This window comes from Macadamia integrifolia, chromosome 7, assembly GCF_013358625.1.
Source record: "Macadamia integrifolia cultivar HAES 741 chromosome 7, SCU_Mint_v3, whole genome shotgun sequence".
NCBI lineage: Eukaryota > Viridiplantae > Streptophyta > Magnoliopsida > Proteales > Proteaceae > Macadamia > Macadamia integrifolia.
In genome coordinates, this window is record NC_056563.1 from 4,283,347 (window position 1) to 4,307,380 (window position 24,034).

Here is a 24,034-nt window from a genome sequence, read left to right on the forward strand (position 1 = left end):
CTCGTTTTTGTTCTATTTCCAATTTAGATTGTAAGTCATGTCAGTTTAGGAAGCTTCATCTTATAAGCTATCCCCCTAGAGTCAATAAACAGCCTGCACATCCTTTTTCTTTGGTTCATTCGGATGTATGGGGTCCTTGTCCCGTTACTTCCAAATTGGCTTTTGATATTTTTGTCACTTTTGTTGATGATTACTCCAGAGTTACTTGGATTTATTTAATGAAGAATCATTTTGGGTTGTTCTCTATTTTTGTGGTGTTGAAATTCAGAATCAATTTAATTTAACTATCAAGGTTTTATGAAGTGATAATGCTAAGTAATACTTTTATGTTCCTTTCTCTCAGTTTATGGCCGGTTGTGGTATGATACATCAATCTTGATGCTCAGACACACCCAATAAAATGGTGTGGCTGAGAGAAAAAATAGACATCTGATGGAGGTTGCTTGGTCTCGTTTGTTTGAAATGAGGGTATCCAAACAGTTTTGGTATAATGCAGTTTTAACTGCTTGTTATCTTATTAATCGAATGCCTTCCTCATTGTTATAGGGTGCTATTCTTCACTCTTTGTTGTTTCCTTCTGAAACTTTGTTTATTCTTCCTCGTCGTGTTTTTGGTTGTGTTTGTTTCATTCATGATCATCTTCCAGGGTTGTCAAAGTTGGATTTGGATCCTTTGGAACCCTGTCCAAAGTCCTTGAGCCCAATCCCCCCCCCCCCCCATTGCTGCTTCTATAGCTCCCTCTTGGTCCTTCTATTCTAACTATGACCATTCCCCCAATGGTCGCATTTGGATCCTTTGGAACCCTCTCCTCCTCCGTGTCTCTCCCATTGCTTCTCTCCCCAAGTCATCCACTTCTCCTTCTCCTTTCTAGCTGGATCCCCTCCCTCCTTTTTCTTTGTGGTCTATGCTCTCAACCGCTCTTTCGAAAGGCTCACTCTCTGGGCTGACATTCCTATTTTTGCCCCTGCTGCCTCCTCAGCCCCTTGGGGCATTGGGGGTGATTTCAATTTGGTCCGAGCTGCCCATGAGAAATCTGGAGGGCCCCACATTGATCCCTCTTTTGTTGACCCCTTCAATGATTGCATTGATGACATCAATATGAATGACCTCAGATGGTTTGGCTCCATTCTCACCTGGCAATCTGGCATAACCGCCCGTGTCAGCCCTGACCGGGTGGCTTGCAAGCTTGATAGGGTGCTTGTCTCTCTTCTCATGCCTGCTTTGACCTCCCTAGCATTTTGGATGACTCCCCTATCTCTCTCTTTGTCAGCCCAATATCTCCTTTGGCCCCCTATTCGTGGGGATTTTAGAATGTTATGGGGATTTTAGAATGTTATGGGCTCAAAGATTATCAATTACTTGTTAGACGTTTGGTCATGTTGAATTTTTCTATGTTTTCCTTATGGGCTCTTAATAGAGAAAGTACTGAAAGGAATTCTCAAGCTGCAAAAGAAGCTTGAGGATGTTCAAAGTATTGCTTCTAGGGCAGTCCATGATGCTAGATCTTAAACAATGATATATTTTCTTAAAAGTTGAACACTCTTGGTAGATCATGTATCCATGGGACAACATGACCACTTCTTTTTTGAATTTTGGATCATATATGGGTTACTACTGTCGTCTTTGTTTGTGCTATTCTTGAAAGTTCAAAACTGATTTTTGTGCTGTATTTCGTTTCCTTTTGAATGGACTAAAACTTTATGATTCCATGTTATGACCAATTATTTGTAGGGTGCTTATCTGTTACTGGATTTTTGTTTTGGGTAGTTTAATTTGATTAGTAGTCTTATTTAGGGTTTATTTCTTAAGTTATGATGTTTATTTTTTTGAGAAAGGGATTAAGTACTTATGGGAGTTGCTAAATTTTAATTAGAGCCATAATAGAGTAGTGAGAGTCTATAGAATATATGTTTTTGAAGCCACTGTTTTTCAGATTTTTGGTCATTAATTGAAAGATAATCAGTTTCCTGCGAGAAGTCTTTTGGTTCTTGTCAGTACTCAAGCTTTTGCCGCATTATGCTATTTTATGCTGCCAATTATATTCTTCTTGTTTTCTCTTTGAATTTTCAAAGATACTCGTGAGTTCTTTCACCTTTGATTTCTTTAATCTTCCTTCTTTTGCTGCATTATCTGAAACCTTTTTTGATAATAGTATATCAAAATTCTGCCCTTGTCAGGCTATGATCAACCCTAATCTTTTTGTTGGGTTACAAATTGGCCTCATAACCTGCAGGGTTATATGTTGAACTTATAGTGTATCAGTTCAACTTCAGTTCCTCAGAATTTCTTCATCTTTTTGCAAAAAAAAAAAAAAAAAAAAAAAAAAGGGCATATCCATTGCATGAGGCTCCCGCCACTGCAGGGTCTGGGGAGGGTCATAATGTATGCAGCCTTACCCCCACTTTGCAGGGAGGCTGTTTCCCGACTCGAACCTGCGACCACTAGGTCACAATGGAGCAACCTTACCATTACGCTGAGGCCCGCCCTCTATTTCCTTTATCTTAATGCTGTCCAGATTTTTTGAGTGGTGGGAAACGATTTGGAACGTGACTAGTAATGGTCTATTGCTTGGTGGGGATTTATAGTTATAGTTTTACTTACATATATTAAGTCCAAATGTTGCTGCATACTGTAACTACTCCCTCTGTTCCACAATGATTGTCCATTTTGAAAAGCACATGTTTGAAAGAAGTCATTATTTATAATTCCATTTCCTACTTTTTTTCTATATCATTTTCCAAGTTTGTCCTCATTTCAATGTGCATTGCAAGTTTGCATTTGTGTGATAATGGGTAAAATGGAGAAAACACCAATTTATGCATTAAATTTTTGAAATGGAACATTTTGCAACAGCTAAAAAGCCCAAAGTGGGCAGTCTGTTAGGAACCCGTTTGTACTTCGTTTTTTTTCTGTTAAGTTTCTGTTTCAAGTCATATTGAGAGTTTTAGTTTAGGTAGGAGTTGGGTTTTTAAGTCCTGGGAAGATTAAGTTTGTTCTTTTCTTTTCTGAACTTGGATTCTCAAGTTAAAACTAAGTTTTTACATTTTTTTATTTTAAATATGCCAAGTAAAACCCAGCTGAACCTTAGTTTTTTATAAAATTCCAATATCTTACCTGTTTCTTGCTTGCTGGAACAATACATCAAGTGGAAGCCATACATCTGTTTATTTATTTATTTTTGGAAATTTCCCTGCCAGTTTCCTTGGAGTTGTGTTTCATTACATCCTCACCTTATTCCTACTTTGTCACAAGCCTGTATCAATAGAGATATGAAGAGAACTAGTCAACTTGACCTTTAAAATCTCATATTTGAAGCTTGTGGTGTACTCTTTAGAGATGAAATCACTGCTTATTGTCCAGTTACAGCTCTACTAACTTGAATTTCCACTTGCTGAAACTCGTTCAAAATGATGAGCTTCATAAACAGTCATTCTGCGATTATTTGGCAGTGGACTTCAAGATAATGTTACTACAAATTCATGATCTGGATAAGCGGATTGATTCATACATTTTGTCTTATCAGTCATATTTTTCGGATATATTAAGATGTTGTTCGTTATTCAGTCTAGCAGATTTGTTTTGCAAGATTTTGTTTTTCTGGTTATCAGAATTACATTTTGTTGTCTGTTATGCATATAGGTGCTTGCGCTACTCACAGTTGGAGCCCAGAGTGTACACATGTACTTGTTGATGAGTCTTCCCAAGTCAAAGAAGATTTAATCGATGCTGTTGTGGCTCGTAAACCTGTCATCCTCAGTGACTGGGTGGAGGTATCTTTAAGTTTTATATACTCAAACACACCCACCCACACCCACATACATGGATGGTAATTTTTTATGGTGCTGTCTAATTAACTGATCTGGAAGGTTGATGTTGGTTTCTTTGTATTCTTATCATTGACAGGTCTCATCTTCATAAATTTATTTTTCCTTGGTTGCATTATGGAGTTATATTTACACTGTCCGGATTTGGTTCAATTGAGCTCTTACATACCTGAAGACTTGAAAAAAGATATAGATATCAATTGATTGGCAATTTTCCGCAATTAAGTACCCAAATCACTCACTAAACTTGACCATATTGCAAGGAAACAAACCCTGGAAAACAGAAATCAGAACCTTTATGTGTTTAAGTTTGTCAATTGAACTTTATGAATTGCAGACCTGTGGGATCCAGCTACTGACCTGTCAATCATGTGATTGTAAGTGAGAGGACATTGAGGGATATTAGAGGGAAATCTATTTGGCAACCGCTCAACTAGGGTTTTGTTGTAGCAACAACTACCAGTGCAACTAAGGGCAGGCCATAAGAGCAGAAAAGAAGAGCAATCGACCGACTTTATTTGAAAACAAGATGTGAGAATGGTAACAGCTTTGATATACCTAATCAATGTACAAGAAGTTCTAAAAACATAAAAACACTGGAAATTCTAGACATGTCCCATTATCAATTTGAGCTTCTGTGCAACCAATCTGATGATAATACCATCCTCCTACGCTGAAGATTCTTCCTATCCTGTAGTTCTTCTTTACCTACGAGCACTTCTTCATATATCCACCACCCTTGCCCCCACATGGTGTCCAGAGTGTTGGGGGTAGCGCTCTTCTCAATAAATGGGACATGTGTATATTCCATTGTAGGTGGTGGAATAGCTGAATAGGGTACTGGAAGACATTAATGCTAGTGCATTAGTGTCGTTATTATTCACTAAAGGAGTAGTGAGTGGTTTAAGGGTGGATGAAGATTCCAGTTGTGGACCTCAAGTAGTTTATGAAAGGCTAATGATTATTATTAAGTTGTATTAAACTCTGTAGTATTTTACTGTTAGTGGGTATTAGACTTGTAGTTTCATTTTGCTGGAGAGTTTCGGTTGAATTTGGAGAGAACGATAGTAGGATTTTTTTAATTTTTTATTTCAAGTAAGCTACTTTTTTTTGGGTGAATAATAAATGCATTAACAAAAGGGGAGGGAGAATATAACCCCAAAGGGGCAATCACAAACCCAAAAGGGTAACAAAAGCCTCAAAAGGACTGCTTCCAAGGCCCACATGGGCGTGAAGACAAAAGCCAAGGAGCCCAGGACAAAGAAGAAGGGCAACTCTGTCAATTCCAGGTAGGGTTTCTCCAAACCCTAAACAATAAATCTCAACACATCATCTTCCAAGCCATCAGAACAAGAATTGGAATACGACTGGCAAAAAGGAAGCCATGGCGGAGGGCGCTGGCCTTGCGGAGGGCCACGACTGAGCGAGTAGCTGACCAAGTGGAGGAGACAGCCACCGAAGCAAGGTTCAAAATATCGGGTTTCGACCCTTGGGGAGAACGAAATTTATGTGGAAATCAGGAAAATTGAGGAAACCAGGGAAATTTTCCTGGTTTGGTGGACACTTTGGTTTCAACCCCTGAAATGTGTGTTTTTTTGCCTTATTTTTTGTGTATGTCCTATTTTAGACATTTCTAACCCATTCACATAATTAGTTTCATGGAAAAAACATCTAAAGTCATACTTGTGGAGTTGACCAAAGTTTGCTATGTACGTTGAGTTGTTGATTGAAACTATACTACATAAGTACATATATAAGTTACTACCTAAAAATGTGAAATACATTATTAAAAGTTTAAAACAAACAAAACATAATGGAAATGATCCAAAATAAATGATAATATTACATAATTGCGAGTTATCTCTCAAGCTCTCAACAGTCAACACTTAACATTCAACAGTCAACAGTCAACAGTCAACAGTCAACTGTCAACAGTCAACAGTCAACTGTCAACAGTCAACAGTCAACAGCCAATTCCAAGTAGAGTGTCTAGGCGGTCCAGTCCACGAGTTGCGTACCACTGCAAATGTCGTAGCCACTCCTCTGAATGCACTACATATGAGTCCTATGACATGTTTTGGGCCCAATTGTTTTGGTGGTCCGTCATTGCCCATCTATAAGATGCATCATCAACATCAGCTAGGTCTCCCAGCCTAGGGAATGGCTCAGTCATAGTGATAGGATGTGAATGTGCCACACAAGGTTGGGATGGATACCTAAAGCTATTGTCAACAGAAGATGACCCACCCCTGAACTACCCTCTTAACCAAATGAAGTAGAAAATCCACCATACTGTCCATACCCACCACCATATCCATATGAATCAGTGCTCTTGAAAGATGGCACACAAGGTTTGGGGAAGATGGGATTTACCTTTTTGGTTCAAACTCACTTCCTTAGGTAGATTTGCTATGAATGTGCAAGATCCAAGCTTAGAATGAAGATTTGATGGCACAAGGGCAAAATCTTGAGTGTTTTCCCAAGCTCCCCACTCATAAAGAAGAAATAGGGGGAGAGGGTCGAAATTTTGAAATAAGAAGGCTTGGTTTCCCATTTAAGAAGGTTTTATAAAGGTTGACCTTTGGTCCACTTGAAAATTCTCACATTTCGAGGAAAATTCCCATTGGGTCGATACTAGTCGAAACCAGTGACTTTTAAAAGGCACATGGTATTTGGTATCGGAGTCTTGGGATACCATGGAAATGTGGGAAATTTCGACGGTATTAGTGGAAACCTTGAACCATGCGCCGAGGAGGGGTGCCTGCCTTGCGGAGGGCAACGGCGAAGCGACTGTTGGCCGAGCATAGTTGGCTGCCTTGCAGAGGGCTACTTTTGTAGTGTAGTAAGTGGCTTTAAGTAAATATAGATACATACGTGAGTGCACACACAACACCACCTTGCCCCCTCCTCCACTGCCCTCCAAAAAAAAAAAAAAAGGGGGGGAAAGAAAGAAAGAAAGAAAGAAAGGGAAAAGCACGATGTGAGTCTTATAGTGATCTCTTTTAATTTGGTCACATGGGAAGTGTCTAGAAAATGGCTTGCCTACTGAAGTAAATTCAGCATTTTCTTATACTACTGAGATCTTTTTTGTTATATTGATCGAAGGGAACAAAAGTTGTGCTGAAATGGGGACACAGTTCTAGCTTCTCTGATGTACTCCATTATTTTTATACAGCATGTTGTTGCATTTGATTGACGATCAATCGGAGGAAAAATCATTTATTTTCTTTGTTTTATAATTTTGTTTTTATTTTTTTTCTTGTTGCATTAGTTACTTCTGTATGATGTTAATAATACATTCTCAAATCTATTATTTCAGTTCATTGCAGAGAAAAGTATTTGTACTGAAATTCCAACCTGCATTCCGTAAGTTCTCTGTTTTCTCCCAGTCCAGATAAAATTTATGCTATCATCTATTTTGGGAAGCTGATAAAATGAGGTCTTTTCTTCAGCTATGCTCCAACCCTATCACTGGAAGGGGTTTCAGTCAAAGTTGTAGACCCTAAAGTGCGACAAAACTGTTTGGCAGGATATACTTTTATTTTGGGATCACTATGCATGGTGATATTCTGATTCCTTCAGTTGCTTAAGAAATATCTGTCTTCTGTTTTGATTCTTATAATGTTCAGAACTGTAATTTTTTTTATTTTTTTGGTCAAAGGAAGTCCTTCTAAATTTTTCAATGAGAAAACTGAGAACATGTGTAAAATTATTATGTATACCTTGCTATGCTATTAGCATTTAATTTTCATGCTTCATAATATTTATTGTATGTGAGGATATAGAAATGTTGCTGCTCAGGTACATGTGTTGATATTATTAAACTTTTATATATATTATGTTTTTTTTTTTCCTGAAATTTTATTTGGATTTGTTATTTGGTTTTGTTAAATACCAGATATTTTATGGTATTGATGTAATCCTATGTATTTTCTGATTGCAGTATAAATATGGTGACAGGTTGCAGTCATTATTAGATGTTGGTGGTGCAAAGTCACTCTTTGTCAACGAGTTCTGTTCAAGTAGCCAAGTGCGTGACGCTGACTCCTCATATTTCTTATCTTCTCTTCGTAAGATTTTGGGGATAAATTAATGTTTTGCTTGAGAAGTAGGTTTTAGGGTCGCATTTGCTTATACAAATAAAAATCAGCGATTTTTGGCTGCAGTTGGTCTGCATATCTATTTTTCTGCAGAAAGTGGCTTTTGATTAAAGGATGCTTAGTTCATTTGCTGGGATTTATTAAAGGAGCCATTGGAGCATGTGTCGTTTGTGTGAGGAGCCTCACGCTCCCTTCCTTGATTGGGATTTTCTAGGAGGCACTTGTGAAAGAGGCTGAAAAACCTCCTCTCTGCCCCCCCCCCCCCCCCGGTGGGGGAAAAAAAAAAGGTTTGTTGTCCGAAGTGAATAAGCGATTGAATATGGTTCTAGATATTGATCATGTCGAAGCCCAAAACTGAGGGCATGGCGAGTGAATCAACCATACAATGTTAAAATAGATTTAAGATCCAACATGCAGGCATTATATAACGTTTTATTTCAACATTAATCTAAGGCCCATTCCTCAATGTGTCCACTCTGTTCGTGGGCCACTTCTTGTGATTTTCTTTTCTTCTTACAAGAATGTTTTGCATAGTTGATTTTCAGTGTTCTTTTTGTGTACAACTACTACTACCACTGCAACAGTTCATATTGATTATTCCCTGCTTAAATATGTTGATCCATACGAGCAATGAAATCTGAATTCGTATAGTTGATTAAGAGATTGGCAGTTGATTCCTAAATTTCATCTTAGATTTTTTTTTTCCTTTCTTTTTCATCTTATCTTCTATGATTTCTTGATTCACTCTTACTTTTAGGCTTCCGAAGATGGAGGAAATAATCAAGTGGTGCTAGTAATCCCTGAAGGTTCAGTAAATGAGTTTGACCGCTTCCATCAAGTCCGTTCACTATCCAGAGTAATCGACAGGAATTTGGTTTCTGCTGTTTTATCTGGGCATCTAGATCCATCTATCGTGGTACCACCATCTAGTAAGTTTTTCTCACATGTTCGGACAAAATGCTTTATTTTAACAAAATAACTTCCCTTTGAATTTTTTCCCCTGTTTTTTTGGAAACTGTGTATTATTGGTGGGTTTCAAAGGATTTTCATGTTATTCAGATTACTTGAACATGGCTTCGTATAAATATTCTGGTCTGTCAATCCAGTGGGCCATCTTTGGCAGCAAAAGTTCCTAGAAACATATACAAATTTGATGTCTTTGAGATGGTCAAATGACTCAAATCCTTAGTATGCTGATATTGTTACTCCTCTTTTTTTTTTTTTCTTAATGAGTTGTGCCGAAGTCCTCTGATTGGAGGTTTCTTCTCTTGTTGCTCTTCCATCTTCACAACTTCAACATCTGCCACGGCAGCATCCCTTGGTGGTGGAGGATAGGAGGAACCAGAGTTAGCTATAAATTGTTGGCGAGAATGTTCAAGTGGTCTGATAATTGTTTCAGGCTCTCTTTAACTGTAACCAAGGTTCAAGATCTCGACGCGTTTCGGTATTTCGGTGGTTTCAAGACCACTGAAATACCGAGATCTCGGCGAGTTGATGCATTTTTTTTTTTTTTTGACTCATTTGACTGTTCCATATTATGACCTGAAACTTGTTGGATAGATTGTTTTAAGGTTAATAAACATGCTTATAACTTAAAATTGCAAAAATATTAGAACATGATAGTGTTTTAGAATTGCACCCTTGTTTGGTAGCAACCGCCGAATTGGTCTGGAGAATTTACTTGCTTCATTAGTAGAACAAGATATAATATTATAGTAATACCAATAAATAATGTATCTAAGCCATGATAAAAAACATACATCAACATTAATTAACTAATAATTAGACTTTAGATACTAGAGTAATATCCCAAGTCCCAAACATATTAGTTACACAACACTAATCATAAATTCATAATGACTATCTAGTATTTATTGGAAAGAACTATGATGGCCTGGCTGGATTCCATGCCAAACACGATGGAGTTGACGTGCATTTTCCTCTTACTGCACCACAAATGCATGCCACATCATAGTCTAAGAGACGAATCGAGCGTAGTCCTCCACAACTGCCAAAAAAACTGAGTCATCTACATACTGAAGATAACCTATCCGAGGGTATGTGTCACCACCATAGGCTAACAGTGCCTTTGTTGTAGCTTTCTCTCATCTGTCAAGGTGATTTGAGTTCCAAGCTTTCAGAAGATAAAATGCACCAGTGTTGTTGGGATGACCCAACCCCCTCCAGTCTCCAAAGAGATTAAGGGAATGATGCTGGATGAGCTTTTCTTAGTAGCAAGGGATAAGTAGTTGGTTCATGGTTTCAGCACCTGGATAGATAAGTAATAGGGACTAGGAAGAATAAATTGGTTTGTCATCCTCTAGTCAACCCGACACTCACTAGGAAGATTCTAACTTGTCCTATTTCCAAGATATAGTGATGCAGTTGGACGATTGATTAATTGGGGTTGGTTTGGTTCCTTTATTTATTTCCTTTTAGAGTTAGAAACAATAGGGGTTGAATTAGAGTTGATTTTTATTTTTATTTGAGTGAGATTTTGTTTCTATCTATAGATTTAGATGCTAGTTTATTCAATTTCAGAATAGGAAAGTAGGTTTATGCTTTTGTATTTAAATAGTGTAATGATGGGACTGGAGATTTTGGAATGGAAAAGTGATTGAATAGTTTGGTTTGGAACCATGGCTGCCGTGTGTGTTTCTCTCCTTCTCGAATCTTCCCTCCCATCTACGTGTTACTACTTCTACCACTTTTCTGTTTCGTTTTCTGCAACAGTCCACCAATGTAGGGGTTGCTAGAACTCTTCCAACAGGCCTCTGTTCAACCTCTGATTTAGGTCGAAGGAAGCCAACGTAGGGTCGACCCCACTCTTTGAAGATCTACTTGAAACTCCCCTTCAGTTGGGCTAATCGAAACCTGCAACTGGGCTGCAGCAGCACCTACCTACCACCAGTTTCTATTTCAGGTTCTTCCCACATCCTTCCAGCCTGCCAATCTGAGCAACCATCTTGTGGGTTTGGTAGAGCTTCCTCTTGAGAACCCTACGCCTGAAATTCAGGCCTAACAGAGAAGAGTTGAAGGAGATTTCTACTTCGCAAGCTGCTGGTCGTTCCGACATTGCAGGTTGTTTATAGAAGAAGATGGCTGAGTCGTGGGTTTTGTTTAGATCATCTAATTTCTAGTTTGATCGTATTACCCCTTCATTTCTCTATTATTCTTTCTTGTCAATTTTACTCCTAATTCCTGAATTACCCTTTCTACTAGCATATTGTAATCATTGCTTATGTCTTGAAGTTCGAACAAGTTACAATTCTGACATCCCTTATGAACTTCCACTTATTCACAGAATTGCCACCCTATTATAAACATCAATCTATTTACTGTTGTGCCATTTAATCTTGGACTTGAGTGTTTTCTTTGCTTACGTGGGCCCGTAAGAGATCCAATTCCAGTTTTTGGGATCCGGATCCTCGTCATATAGGGCCCTACTTTGAGAAGACTTCAAGTAACTTGAAGAAGCCTTTATGTACAATATTGGACAAAAATGTCCATTTATGTCACACCCTACCTCATTTTAGGCCAAGGTATGCGGCACTGGAATACCCATTCTAGTCAGCTTGACAATACCCAGGATCCCGGATGCGGGTAGTAACTAAACCCAACTCTTACTCTACACTTAAATCAGAGCATACGTAGAAAATTCATAAAAATCATAAGTTACATGTGGTGACCTATGAATGATACATGTATAGTAATACAAGCCCATAAGACTAATTCCATAGGTTATAATAAATATAGTGTACATCTTACATTCAATTAAATTACAATACATGATGTACAACTAGAACCTCCTCTGCGAGTGTTTCACAAATATGTCTCCATATTTGAACATGTCACCAACATAGTTGTCACGGCGTCAAATCAATCCAAGATGGTGGAGGGGTGGCTAATCGATTTGGCGATGAATCGCCCATTATGGCGTTGCCATGGCGGTCAAATCGCCTATGTGTCATTTTTTATTTTCCCTATTTTCTAAAATTATTTAATATGTTATTTTCTTATTTTTCCTATTTTTTAAAGTTATTTAGCATACTACAAGCCTACAATATATACCCAATAACATATAAAACCAACATTAAGCAACATCAAATCATAAAAAAATCAACATAGTCATATCATGTCATCAAAATTCAACATGAATTATTGACTTCTACAGTTATGCATCAAGTCATCAAGTCATAAAAAATCAACATGTACATCAAGTCACAAAACTAAAAAGTAAAGCGCTAACCTGTGACTGAAGCTTGAAAGCAATGATTGGAAGTGAGTGAGCAACCTGAACAAAGTAAAAGGTATATATATATATATCAATATATCATATATGAATCAGAGATATAAATTTGGAAACATAAGAATGGATCAAATGATAAGCTAAGTGGCTAACCTGTTAAACTATTGATGACTTACTGAAGCAATGAAGCTTGATAGCAAATGAACTCAACATAAAATAATAAAAAAAAGGAAAACTTAACTAATCATCCAGGTTCAAAGTTCAAGTTTAAAGTTTAAAGTTTAAGCAGTACATAAAATCCAAACACTCAAACAGTCAAACACATATAACTTAATTATCATAATCATCCAACAAATCAGCAGATGGTAGATTCCCTTGTTGTCCACTAGAAGCATTTGTATTTTCACCAAAGTTATCGATGACATCCAAGTCATCATTCACATCGTCCTCTTCTTCTAAATCTTCTTTCCCATCTAATCCTGATGACTCCCCAACAGCCTCCCTCTACCACGTCGTGTGTAGCACATATTTCCTCTAGAGGTTGATGATTGAGCTCTCCTGGGTCGATTGGGCCCCTCCATTGTTGCCCCCATTGCTCTACCAGCAACGTCCCATGTGAGATCAGCATCGGGATGGACTACATCATCCACTTACTCGCCAATCATCCACTCACTACTCCAATCCAGTTCTTTAAGCGCAAGTAGATCATAATTTCTGTTATCGAGACGCCTTTGTTGAAACCTTTCTTCTAGGCGGCGATTGTATTAAACATAGACTAGATCATTCAAACGTTGATATTCCAGCCTATTCCTCTTCTTGGTATGAATCTGAATTCATAAACAATAGAGAACAAACAAAGTTATTGTTCTAAAAATAAAAAGTCTAAAATATGAAATAAATGTAATATCCAGCTACTTACAAACTCAAATGTGCTCCAGTTGCGCTTGCAACCAGAAGAGGAGCAACAAAGCCCTAGAATACGTCTTGCAACATTTGAAAGCTCAAAAGCATGACCTCCAAATGAACGCCACCAAGTAACTATAAAAAATAAATATATATAAAAAAAGCTAGATTAATATTTAATACATCACACAAAGTAGCAACTAGCTACTAGGTACAAACAAAACAACTAAACAATGTACTTACTAGGACTCATGGTTGCCCGTTGTCTAACCGCCATATCCGAGGCAAAAGAACCTCGAGAATATCTATACAAAGTGGCTTGAGTATTTATCTTGTCTTGTAAAGCTGGTTCATGTATCATTCTTTCAATGACTCCATTAAATGCAAGCTGTAGAGAAGATATAATTTGGTGGTCACCATCATCACCTTCTTTATAACAAAAGAATTTGCCAAGATTAAGAAATAGTGCTGCTCCATACAATGGACGCCCCATCTGAATCTCCCAATGCCTGTTAGCAATATCTAACATTTTCTTGCATTGCCTTTCTCTATCCCCAAAATTTTCTTTTATTTTCTTTTTTGCCTCATCCATGGCAAATTGAACCTTAGGCATAGAAGGCCTCTCATCACCATCCACAATCCTCAAGATAGTAAGAAGTGGCTTTGAAGCTCTAAGACAATTTTCTAAACCATTCCAAAATGCTACAACAAACACCGTATCAACCACTTTCTTCCCAACCTCGGTCTTTGCCAAATTAGAACTAGTCCATTCTTCAGAAATAAACAAATGCCTCAAGTCATCTTTATGTTTTAACAAGCTTTGAAGTGTCAGAAATGCAGTTGCAAATCTAGTAACTGCTGTCCTCACAAGATCCCTCCCATTTGTTCTAGCCCTCATTGCATCAAGAATGCATGTTTGCCTGTAAATGAAGTTGGTTACTTTTTTTGCTTTATATATCACATTCCTATTAGATTTCAAGAATCCTATTTCCTCCAACATTAGGTCAATGCAATGGGCTGCACAAGGAGTCCAATATAACTTTGTCCTCTTCTGCATCAGCATTGTACCGGTTAATTTATAAGCCGATGGATTATCTGACACAACTTGCACAACATAGTCCTCACCAATTTCTTGAACTTTGTTGTCAATCAGTTCAAACAACTTCTCTGCAGTTTGAGATATACTGGATGCATCAATAGATTCCATAAAATAAGTCCCCTCTGGACAGTTAATGAGGAAATTAATTAAGTACCTTCCTCTTTTATCCGTCCACCCATCAGTCATAAGAGTGCACCCATACTGCTTCCAATACTCTTCATATTTATTCTTCATCTCTGCAGTTCTATTCTTTGCTACCTTTAACAATGGCATCCTCACTTTATGATAACTTAGGGGCTTATATCCTGACTCGTACTATGTAATAGATTCCACCATCACCTCAAACCTCATTGACTTAAGAGCATTGAATGGAATACCACACTAATAAACCCAATCAACAATGTGATTATCAACTCTCTTTTTTTCTTTCGCTGATCTAAACCAGTTCTCTATAGTAGTCTGAGTACTACTGTTTGAGATTTTAAATGTAACCGCAAGCGTACAGATCAGTGTAGCTGCAGGTCGAACTCAGGGAGAGCAACCACTTTATTTTTTTGCTTCTTTTAATAATGCGAAAGTGAACCTATTAATGGTTGTGATCTAATTCTAATTACCGTCCTAACCATATGTATCTAAAATAACTTCATAACCATTCGTCATCTAAGAATTTAAAGACGCAAGCCACGCAATTAAAAATAAATAAATAAATAACTGAAAATAAACAACCCACGCAATTTAAAAAAAAAAATAAAGGAAAAAAAATGTTGAACTAAAAATAAAGTAAAAGAGAGGGGATAAAGCTAGAGAGAGACTCACAAGTAGGTTTCTCTACTTAGCCCGAGGGATGCATTATAATATGAGCTTCCCTACTTGACCAGAGAGTTACTCTTACAAGGGTTACTCTTCTTGGCTTTAGAGAAAGGGAGACAATTAAAATAAAAGCAATAAATTGGTGGTTCATGGCTAGGAGGGGCAAAGCCAACACATACACTAGCCATGAACTTTGGGATAAAGGGATAGCAATAATGTAACGACTGAAATTAAAATCATAAATTAAGAAAGAAAGGGTAGTCAGAAGAGGGAATAAGAGGGGGGAGAGAAGATTACTGAAGGAGCCTACTTACTTGAATCAATGCTTGAACTTGAAAGCTTGGGTGGTTTGAGTTACTACCAGTACTAAAAACCAGATCTGGAATAAACCAAATCTGAAATTTCTAGTACTAGAGAAAACAAATCTTGAAAAAAAACTGAACTTGAGAAAAAAAAAAAGATGCTCCACGGCTCGTGATCTTGTCACCTAGATCTAAACCTAGAACTATAACTTTAAAAATTACAACTCAATTGCATAAATCATAAACATAAAAGGTTGAATAAGAATAAAAGAGTGCTTGCATTAATTGACATAAAAAGCTATTACAAAAGTGATTAAAGCAAAAATAAAGAAGAACTAAAACTAAAGAGAGTAAGAGAGGGAGAGAGAGAAGAGAACTAAGCATAAACTAGAAAATAAATTAAGGGGAATAATAATCAATAGGAGGGGGGAGGAAGGGGCTTTTATAGGGCTTTGGTCTTGCCTCATTCCTTCTACAAGTCTTCTTTAAGAAAAGAAAGAAAATAAAATAAAATTAAATCTTGGTAAAAATCCTCATTCTCTGAGATATTGTGTGAGGAAAGAGAGAATCTGTTTCCAAAATTAACAAATTTTATTCTTTCCCTGCAATATTAACCAATATCTTGCAATCTTGATTAAATCAGAAAGGAATCTCTGCATAGCATCTTCAAGATCTTGTGAGGTGGCAAGGAGAGAGAATAATCTTCAGGATTTTGTAGGAGAGGATGTGGTACCAATAAGTGGGTCCCACCTTTGGACAAGTTAGTTCAAGCTTGGACCGGTTCTTGATTTACTTTAAACACTTTCTCTTGTAGACTTGGAAACTAAAAAAAAAAAACAAGAAAAATAAAAGTAGTACTATCCAAAGTGGGGCAAAATGTACACTTATATTCCTAAGATTTCACACATTATTGTGCTCATCAACTACTTTTAAGATGCCTCTCAGCAACCACTTGCACAGGAGTACGTCTAACATGAGCATCCATGGGGCCCCTTACTTGTGGCTGAATGACTACTTTCTTTCTCTTAGCAGCTATCCCAGAGCTAGGAATAAGTCTAGAGGTTGTAGTAGAAGGAGTCCTACTAGACTGTCTTTGACCTTCAACTTCTAAATCAACATCCACATCAGCACTAGCATCAACATCAACAACATCATCATCATCCAAAATGTCTTGCATCGCTTTCTTCTTATTGCGCATAAGAGCTGCATTCATCTCTGTAGCAATTGCTACAGTTGTCTTGGTACACTTAGCAACATCTCCATATCCACCCACCAAATGTTGCTTTAACCTTTTAATTCCACACTTGAGGTTTTTGCATAAAGAGTGCATTTAACAAGGTTGTTGTCTGAAAGGTCAGGCCAATATCCATACTTCCACCCAGGGTCATTTGATTTTGCCTTCCTGTTTGGGTCTTTGGACGGATCATATGCAGCCATGCTTATATTATCACCCCCACTATTACCACCAACAGTACCATCTATTATGAACTACTATTATACAAGTTACAAAACAGAGTAACAAAGTATGTTAAGTGTTAACCAATAACATTAACATCAAGTATTCAAGTTATAATTTATAAAACAGAGTATATAAGATTATTAGTTAACCAATAAGGCAATAACATATTAACATTAACTAATTCTATATTTCTATTTATGCTGTTATGAAACATAGAAGGACCAGAGAAGGAGAAGAACTAAAGAAGAAGAAGGAGAAAGAGAAGAAGAATCAGAATTCAGAAGCAGAAGACGAAGAAGGAGGAGAGAATTGAGAAGGAGAGAAGATGAGAAGGAACAAAAAAGGAGAAGAACTGAAGAAGAAGAAGAACGAGAAAGAGAAGCAGAGAAGAAGAAGAATCAGAATTCAGCAGCAGAAGACGAAGGAGGAGGGAACTGAGAAGGCGAGAAGAAGAGAAGAAGGAACAGAGAAGGAGAAGAACTGAAGAAGAAGGAGAAAGAGAAGCAATGAAGAAGAAGAATCAGAAGTAGAAGACGTAGAAGGAGGAGAGAAGGAGAGAAGACGGAATAGAGAAGGAGAAGAATTGAAGCAGAAGAAGGAGAAAGAGAAGCAGAGAAAAAGAAGAATAAGAAGCAGAAGATGAAGGAGGAGAGAAGGGGAGAAGAAGAGAAGAGAGCTAGAACGTGGTAGAGAAGGAGGAGAGAAGGACTGAAAAAGAAGATGAAGAAGATGAAGGAGAAGGAGAAGGAGAAAGACATCGCAGGCCCTTACCTTGGTCTTGTTGCCGGAGAAGGAGAAGGACGCCACTCACAGGCGGAAGGCTTTGAGGGTTCAGGTTCACTGCCGGAGAAGGAGAAGGACGTCATTCGCAGGCAGAAGGCTTCGAGGGTTCACTGCTGGAGAAGGAGAAGGACATCACCTTGCAGGTGGAAGGCTTCGAGGATTCACTGCCGGAGAAGGAGAAGGAGGTCTCTCGCAGGCGAAAGGCTTCGAGGCTTTGACTTTCGAGGGTTCATTGTTCATTCTTCAATTTGAGAAATTGAAAGTTGAGACAACTAGTCGACTGAGTTTTGTTCTCTTTTCTATTTCACCTACCAATAAAAATACAAGAAAGAATATTCAACATTGTTAACAAGTAAAAAAAAAAAAAAAAACCAATACAAAAAAGCAATTGATTAGTATATCAGGCCGTCAGGCGTGCAATGGCGTCCATGGAGATGCCTATATGACCATGGCGGCCGCTATTTGTGACTCCCATAAATCGTAGCATTGCCATGCCTTGGTATTTCCGCTAGGATTCCAAATTGCCTAGGCGACGCCATGACAACTATGGTCACCAATTCTTCACCGCTCCAGCTCCATCATCTAGTAATGGAGGTTAATGGGGGGTGAGCAGGGGTATGCTTAGTGAGGGGTGGGGGCACATAAGCACACACAATTTACAGATGATACATCATTTCACATTATCATACCACAAGCTCGAGATGCAACATCCACATGATTTATTAGTCTTATCCGTTCTAGTGACTAAGTTATCCTATGGGTATAAGTGCTATAAGTAACGTAGGTGGCATTCCCTACCCTATACGTTGGGCCTCAAGAATACAAGCTTGTTGTAGGCAGGAGCCAGCCAATCTCGGTTAGAGCCTCGGTCCCCCCGGCTAACCCCTAAATAGTAAACCCTGACACCATGGTCCCAGTCAAAGCCTCAGTCCCCCATGTGTCCGGCAGCCATGTGTATAGTACGTCGTACCATATTGTGCCCCATCAAGATACAGTACGTCGTATCTGGGCATGGTAGTCCTACACGACATACCACCGAGTGGTATTAGCCAATACCTGACCCCCTATTGGCAAGGGGTTATAGCATTGAGATGTGAGCCTGACCATATGCATCTACATGCACCCATAGCATTCAAACATACAATAGTGGCCATAGCAGTAAGGCAGATCTTTGAGGCCACAGTATCGGACAACACCTCAGCGACACCGTGTCACAGACTGCCAATATTACATCAATCTCCACACAACTAGCATATTGGGCATCCACAAAACCACGATCGCATCCATATTGGTAAAACATGCATCAAGAGAAATTTTATATTTTTATATAAAATACATTCACAACATAATAGTTAATACAACACATGAGCAAAACTGGAAAGGTAAAAACACTCCATAACAGCAATCAACAAACAAACCCCTCACCTGAATTTCCCAAATCTATTGCTCTTCACTAAATTCCTGGTCTCGCGTATCCTCACTAGATGTGTATATCAAGTTCCTAATTAACAAATTACATGTAAGTCAATTTACTGGCATAGTCATTTATAAACTATCCTTCCTAGGTTCCATTTGAATTCCTGTATTCAAATCCATCTGCAACTGAATTCTTCTTATCCAACTTAGAGGGCATTTATCCAACCCATATAGTCATTAAACTTATCATTGGCTTGCTGAGCTGGTCCTACAGGTTTTCCATACCTATGTACCCTACTGGACGTGTAGGTATTGCCCTTGATTCTAGGAAATACTTGAATGAGATAGTTGGGGCAATAGGGTTATTTTCAGCCTCATACCTTCTTCAATCTTTTCCTACCATTTTCTTTCTCTTTCCAACTTATAAAACATGGTCATACCACACTTGAATAAATCTGAGCAATTTAGAACACTTCCACATAGACATGGACCAAGTGTTGATAGAATTACTTGAAGGATCCTATTCTGTCAGGCCCTAACCGGCTAGCCTATTAGACAAGGGCTATCTAGGCGGTTACCTGGCAGAATAGTCTTTTCTCAGCCTATCAGCCATGTTTCTTGGTATACCATGTTGTTCTGGCAATTCCAATCTCAGAATGACATCCTACCCATGTCAATTAGATTTTCTACACCTAACAGGTAAATTTCCCAATCCAATTTGGGTCTTCGACACTGTATTGAGGTTCTTGGGTTTCACTCTAACCCAATTTCTTCCCCAAGTATTTCGGCTACCTGTTCTGACATTCCCTGGGAAAAATTAGAAATATATGGAGGTTCATCCCACCTTCAATTACAGGTAATGTAGTCCAGTTGGGAAAAACCCTTTGGTTGAAGGTTCCAGAACAGTAAAATAGTAAATCGGTCTCAATTAGGGTTTATAATTTGGGGCTTTCACTGTGGGAGGTGATATCTGACTGTCACAAGCAGATTCCCTTATTTAATTCCACGATTAGGCTAAACCTAACCCTGGCCGATTCTTACCCTAGCTCAATTCATTGAGTTGGGTTAGAATTTATTACCTCTTTTATGTTCGTGAAGTATGCATGCATCACTGGCTGCAGTTGGACAGCTCTGAGTTTGATTTCCTCAGCTATGTCAGTACTCTCTAGCAACTTTTCCTTCTTCTGACAGCATAGATGGAAGAGCAGCAGCAGCCGCAAGGCAGAGGAGTAGCAGCTGCAGCAGTAAGAGGAATATCTTCCTCTCCTTCCCCTTCTTCTTCCTTCCCTTCTCTTCTTTCCCTTCTCTTTTCTTCCTTCTTCTCCCTTTTCTGTTTTTATTTCGTTCTCAGCAGAAAAATATGAGTCTCAGCCGACTCTCCCCCCTTCTAAGGTCTGTTTGGCGGAAATACTTTTATAAAAATGCATTTCTACCCCTTTTCTATCTAAATAACTTGTGATAAAATAGTGCTTAATATGAAACCACCTGCATTAGGACCCTTAAACATACCTCTAATCATGGTAGAAAATAGGTAGAAAAATCCTACAAAACAGTGGGGCCCACAGAAGAAAATCACCGATTCTGGGCATTCTGCCACAAAACAGGCCGGCCGGTTGGTTAGAAGCTCTCCAGCCGGTTAGGCTATTTTTTGTCCTCTGCTGTCCATTCTTCTGCCGAAGTTAACCTACCTCATGTGGGACTTTCCCCCACTCTTGTAGGCACCCTTAAAGCCATCCATACACTACAGTCAGGTATCATTTTCTCTTTATTTCCTGCTATATATTTGATTATAAATTCTTTCCTCCACCATGTACCTTGCTCCATAAACTTTCTAATACCCAGGCTGGGAGTCTAAAATCAGGGTGTTACAATTTCTCCCCTCCTTACAAAAATTTCGTCCTTGAAATTTGTGAGGTAATTAATCCCCACAAGTGATCTTCCATACTTCATATTCACCACTCTTTGATCTAACTTTAAAATTTCATCTGTGCACTTTATGTTAAGGTGCTAATCCCAACTATGTACCTCTGTATCAGAAATCAGGTTCTTGTTCTAATTATGAATTATCACTGTTCATCTCATAACTGCTATCAACATACTTAAGTCATTCTTATGACTTCTCCTTTCTTTCCAAGTTTTACCTCATTACTGTAAATTTTTAATTTTCAGTAATCTTCTATTTCTACAGTTCATATATGTCAGTATGGGATGATATTTTCCTTTATGACACTTCTGATCTCCTATATATATATATATATATATATATATCGTAAACAAGTTTATAGTTTCTTCTATAAAGTCATCAACTCTAAGATATTCTATCCCCAATCTTTATTTCATCATCGTTCTTTCTTTCTTCTTCTTCTTCTACTTCTTCTTCTTTTATTTTATTTTATTTTATTTTTTTTAATTGCGAATGGGTTTCATCTAGAATCTCAAGCATCATAAACATATGTTAATCTACCAAAGTGTAAAAATTCAGCAAACGTCAAATAGAATTATTCACGGTGTCCACAATTCTGGGTTTTCCACCATCACTAAGTCCATCTGTAAGTACATATTACCCTTCACCACAAGAACATTGAAAGTAATTCAATCATTATCCATCTATTAGAGATTAAATCATTGTCCATATGTTCTTTCACCTTTCCATAAAGTTACTTACACACCATTTCTTCTCACTTGTTAGTCTAGTTCTTATTTCAGTAATTCCTCAATTACCTTGTTAGTATTGAGTCTTAAGTCTCAATGTTCTTCTTGTTTCTCTATTTACAGTCATTTCTTGATTACCACTTTCTCCTTCATTATTCTCCTTTCTTTCTTTATCTTTCTCAAACTTTTTGAGCAAGATAACATATTAAGCTCGATAACATAACAATATATCCCCTTCTATTTCTTTTACTCCCTCTTTTCTTTTCTTTTATTTTATATCACCTTATTTCCACCTATCTATACTCAAAACACAGTCCTTTGATCTTCATTAAGACTATACAAATCTTTCTTATAAAATTCCAGCCAATAGAATCTTATTTGGCCAAACCGGCGGGAGACAACCGGTGGGAGACATTCCACGACCGGCTGGCCGGTTCGGTATTTTCTGCACTTTTAAAACAGTACCCGAGAGCTATTTTTAACACTCCAAAAATGTCATTTCTTCCTCTAAACATACCGGTCTGCCGCCAAACTACAATTTAAGCTTCCTCTCACCATTTCCTTTCGTTTTCCTTGCTCCAACACACTCTAGGTATGTGTATGCTCTTGCTTTTACTCATTCTAGGTCGAAATTTCAATTTCAATGAACAGAATCTAACCTAGGGTTCATTCTCTGTTTTTTCTTATTCTTCTTCTGTGAAATTTCTCCTTTTCCTTTATGAAATCCTTTTGCTTTGTTGTGTTTTCTTGGTTTGATAGCACATTATACATTTGCCCTTTACCTTTACTTGAAATTATGTTTTTATGATGTAGAATTTGTGGTTTCCCCAAGATACACTAGAAGTAAAGTTGCCACCATTCCTTTGGGTCACATGGCAAGAAACGAGGGATATGACACGATTTAGTTTCGAACTCCTTCGGACCAAGACAATTGGGTCCATTTCGGTTCTAAGGCTATCATCATAGAGCGACCCATTAGAACACACGACCTTTGAGCCTTCCGGGTACGTGAAAGATTCGAACCTTGGGTTAGTAATGTAGGACTAGATTTGACAAGTCAAACTAGACCCAAACAACAGGAACTTGTAGACCAAAGAACAACCAAAACCAGCTCCACAGATATATGAGAAATCAGACTTCACATAACAGTCTAATAGCACTATCGATCTTAAGGAATATTAGCACAAAGAATAAACAAAGAAAGCAGCAGCCCTTAGAACTAAACCAGGGACTGACTAAGTGTATTAACCACTTCAAGTTCTTCTCAAGTATGACCAGGAGTCCAGAAATCGGCAGTCATTATAGCAGAGATGTTGAATCCAGAAAATAGAAGCTAAGGGCGCTAGAAGACAAAATTAGGGAGATTTTGAATATCTCTCTACAGGCTCCTCAGAAACAGTCCAAACTAAGGTCGATCCTTAGTAGTATATGGATAAACAATCGGTCAAAATCTGGGCTTAAACCGAGGGCTGGAACTGCCCTTTTTAGAGGAGGCCGATTGGAACCAGTTGCAGAATTTCTAGGCAGCAGTTAAAAATAAATACCTGGTTGTAGCAGCAATAATAGCTTGAATATAGATTGTAAAGAAGAGAAGGAAACACACTAAGAACCCTCCTGGACTTCACGCCGCAAGGAGTCACCTGGATCAGACACCAAGCCCTTCTTCCTTGATCAAACACAAAGAAGTTCTCTTGCAGAGAAAGCAGCAGCAGCAGCCATGTAGTTTGTCAAAATCGTGGCTCATTAAAAGAGCCATCATTTTTATTTATAACAGTGATAGGGGTTACATAAAATAGAAACTAACTTTAGTTTCCAAAAACTAAAATAGGAAACTAAAAATTAGAAACTCAACTAGTTACTAAAACTGAAAATAGAAACTTACAAAATAGAAAGTCCTTTAGTTGCTAAACTGGAAATAGAAACTAAGTTATGACTGAAAATTAGAAACTAAATAACCCCATCTAAAAAGGAAACTAAAGAAAAAGGAAACAAATCACTGAATCCCGTATGCAACCTTAGAACCCCTAGTTTAGACCCATAAAAGTAGCCCAATATACTCCGAACCGCATGGACTGAAGGCCCAACACGTATACAACCCAACCCTAAGCTTATTCCTAATAAAACAAGCCTAGTTTGGTGAAGAATCTGCATCAGTTAGGAGGCAATGTTGAAGGTGAACGAAGAGGTCTACCCACGACTAGTTCGTGCCTTTTATTGCAATATTACTAGAAAACATCTTAGCACTGGGGAGTACAGGATCACTAGCCGAGTGGGTGGTTGAGACATCTCCCTTACTTTAGTTGAATTCGGGCAGATCATTGGTGTTTCACCTGAGGGTAGAAAAACTTTTTACCCTCCCCAGATCTCTTCCGTGGGTTTCTTCAAAGACACCGAGATAAGTTTCTTGAAAGCAAATTTCACTTTGGGTGGTGAAACT

General features: G+C 38.1%; 1 protein-coding gene across 3 annotated transcripts in view; it reads left to right on the plus strand.

Moving 5' to 3' along the window:
* Positions 1–24,034, plus strand: part of LOC122083944 (nijmegen breakage syndrome 1 protein) — a 63,626-nt gene that overhangs the window by 22,465 nt on the left and 17,127 nt on the right. For all 3 annotated transcript variants that reach the window (XM_042651888.1, XM_042651887.1, XM_042651890.1), the window contains exons 5-9: positions 3,640–3,770; positions 7,144–7,190; positions 7,277–7,385; positions 7,768–7,854; positions 8,682–8,853. In XM_042651888.1, coding sequence (XP_042507822.1) covers positions 3,640–3,770; positions 7,144–7,190; positions 7,277–7,385; positions 7,768–7,854; positions 8,682–8,853 — 546 coding nt within the window. The remainder of the gene's footprint in view (positions 1–3,639; positions 3,771–7,143; positions 7,191–7,276; positions 7,386–7,767; positions 7,855–8,681; positions 8,854–24,034) is intronic.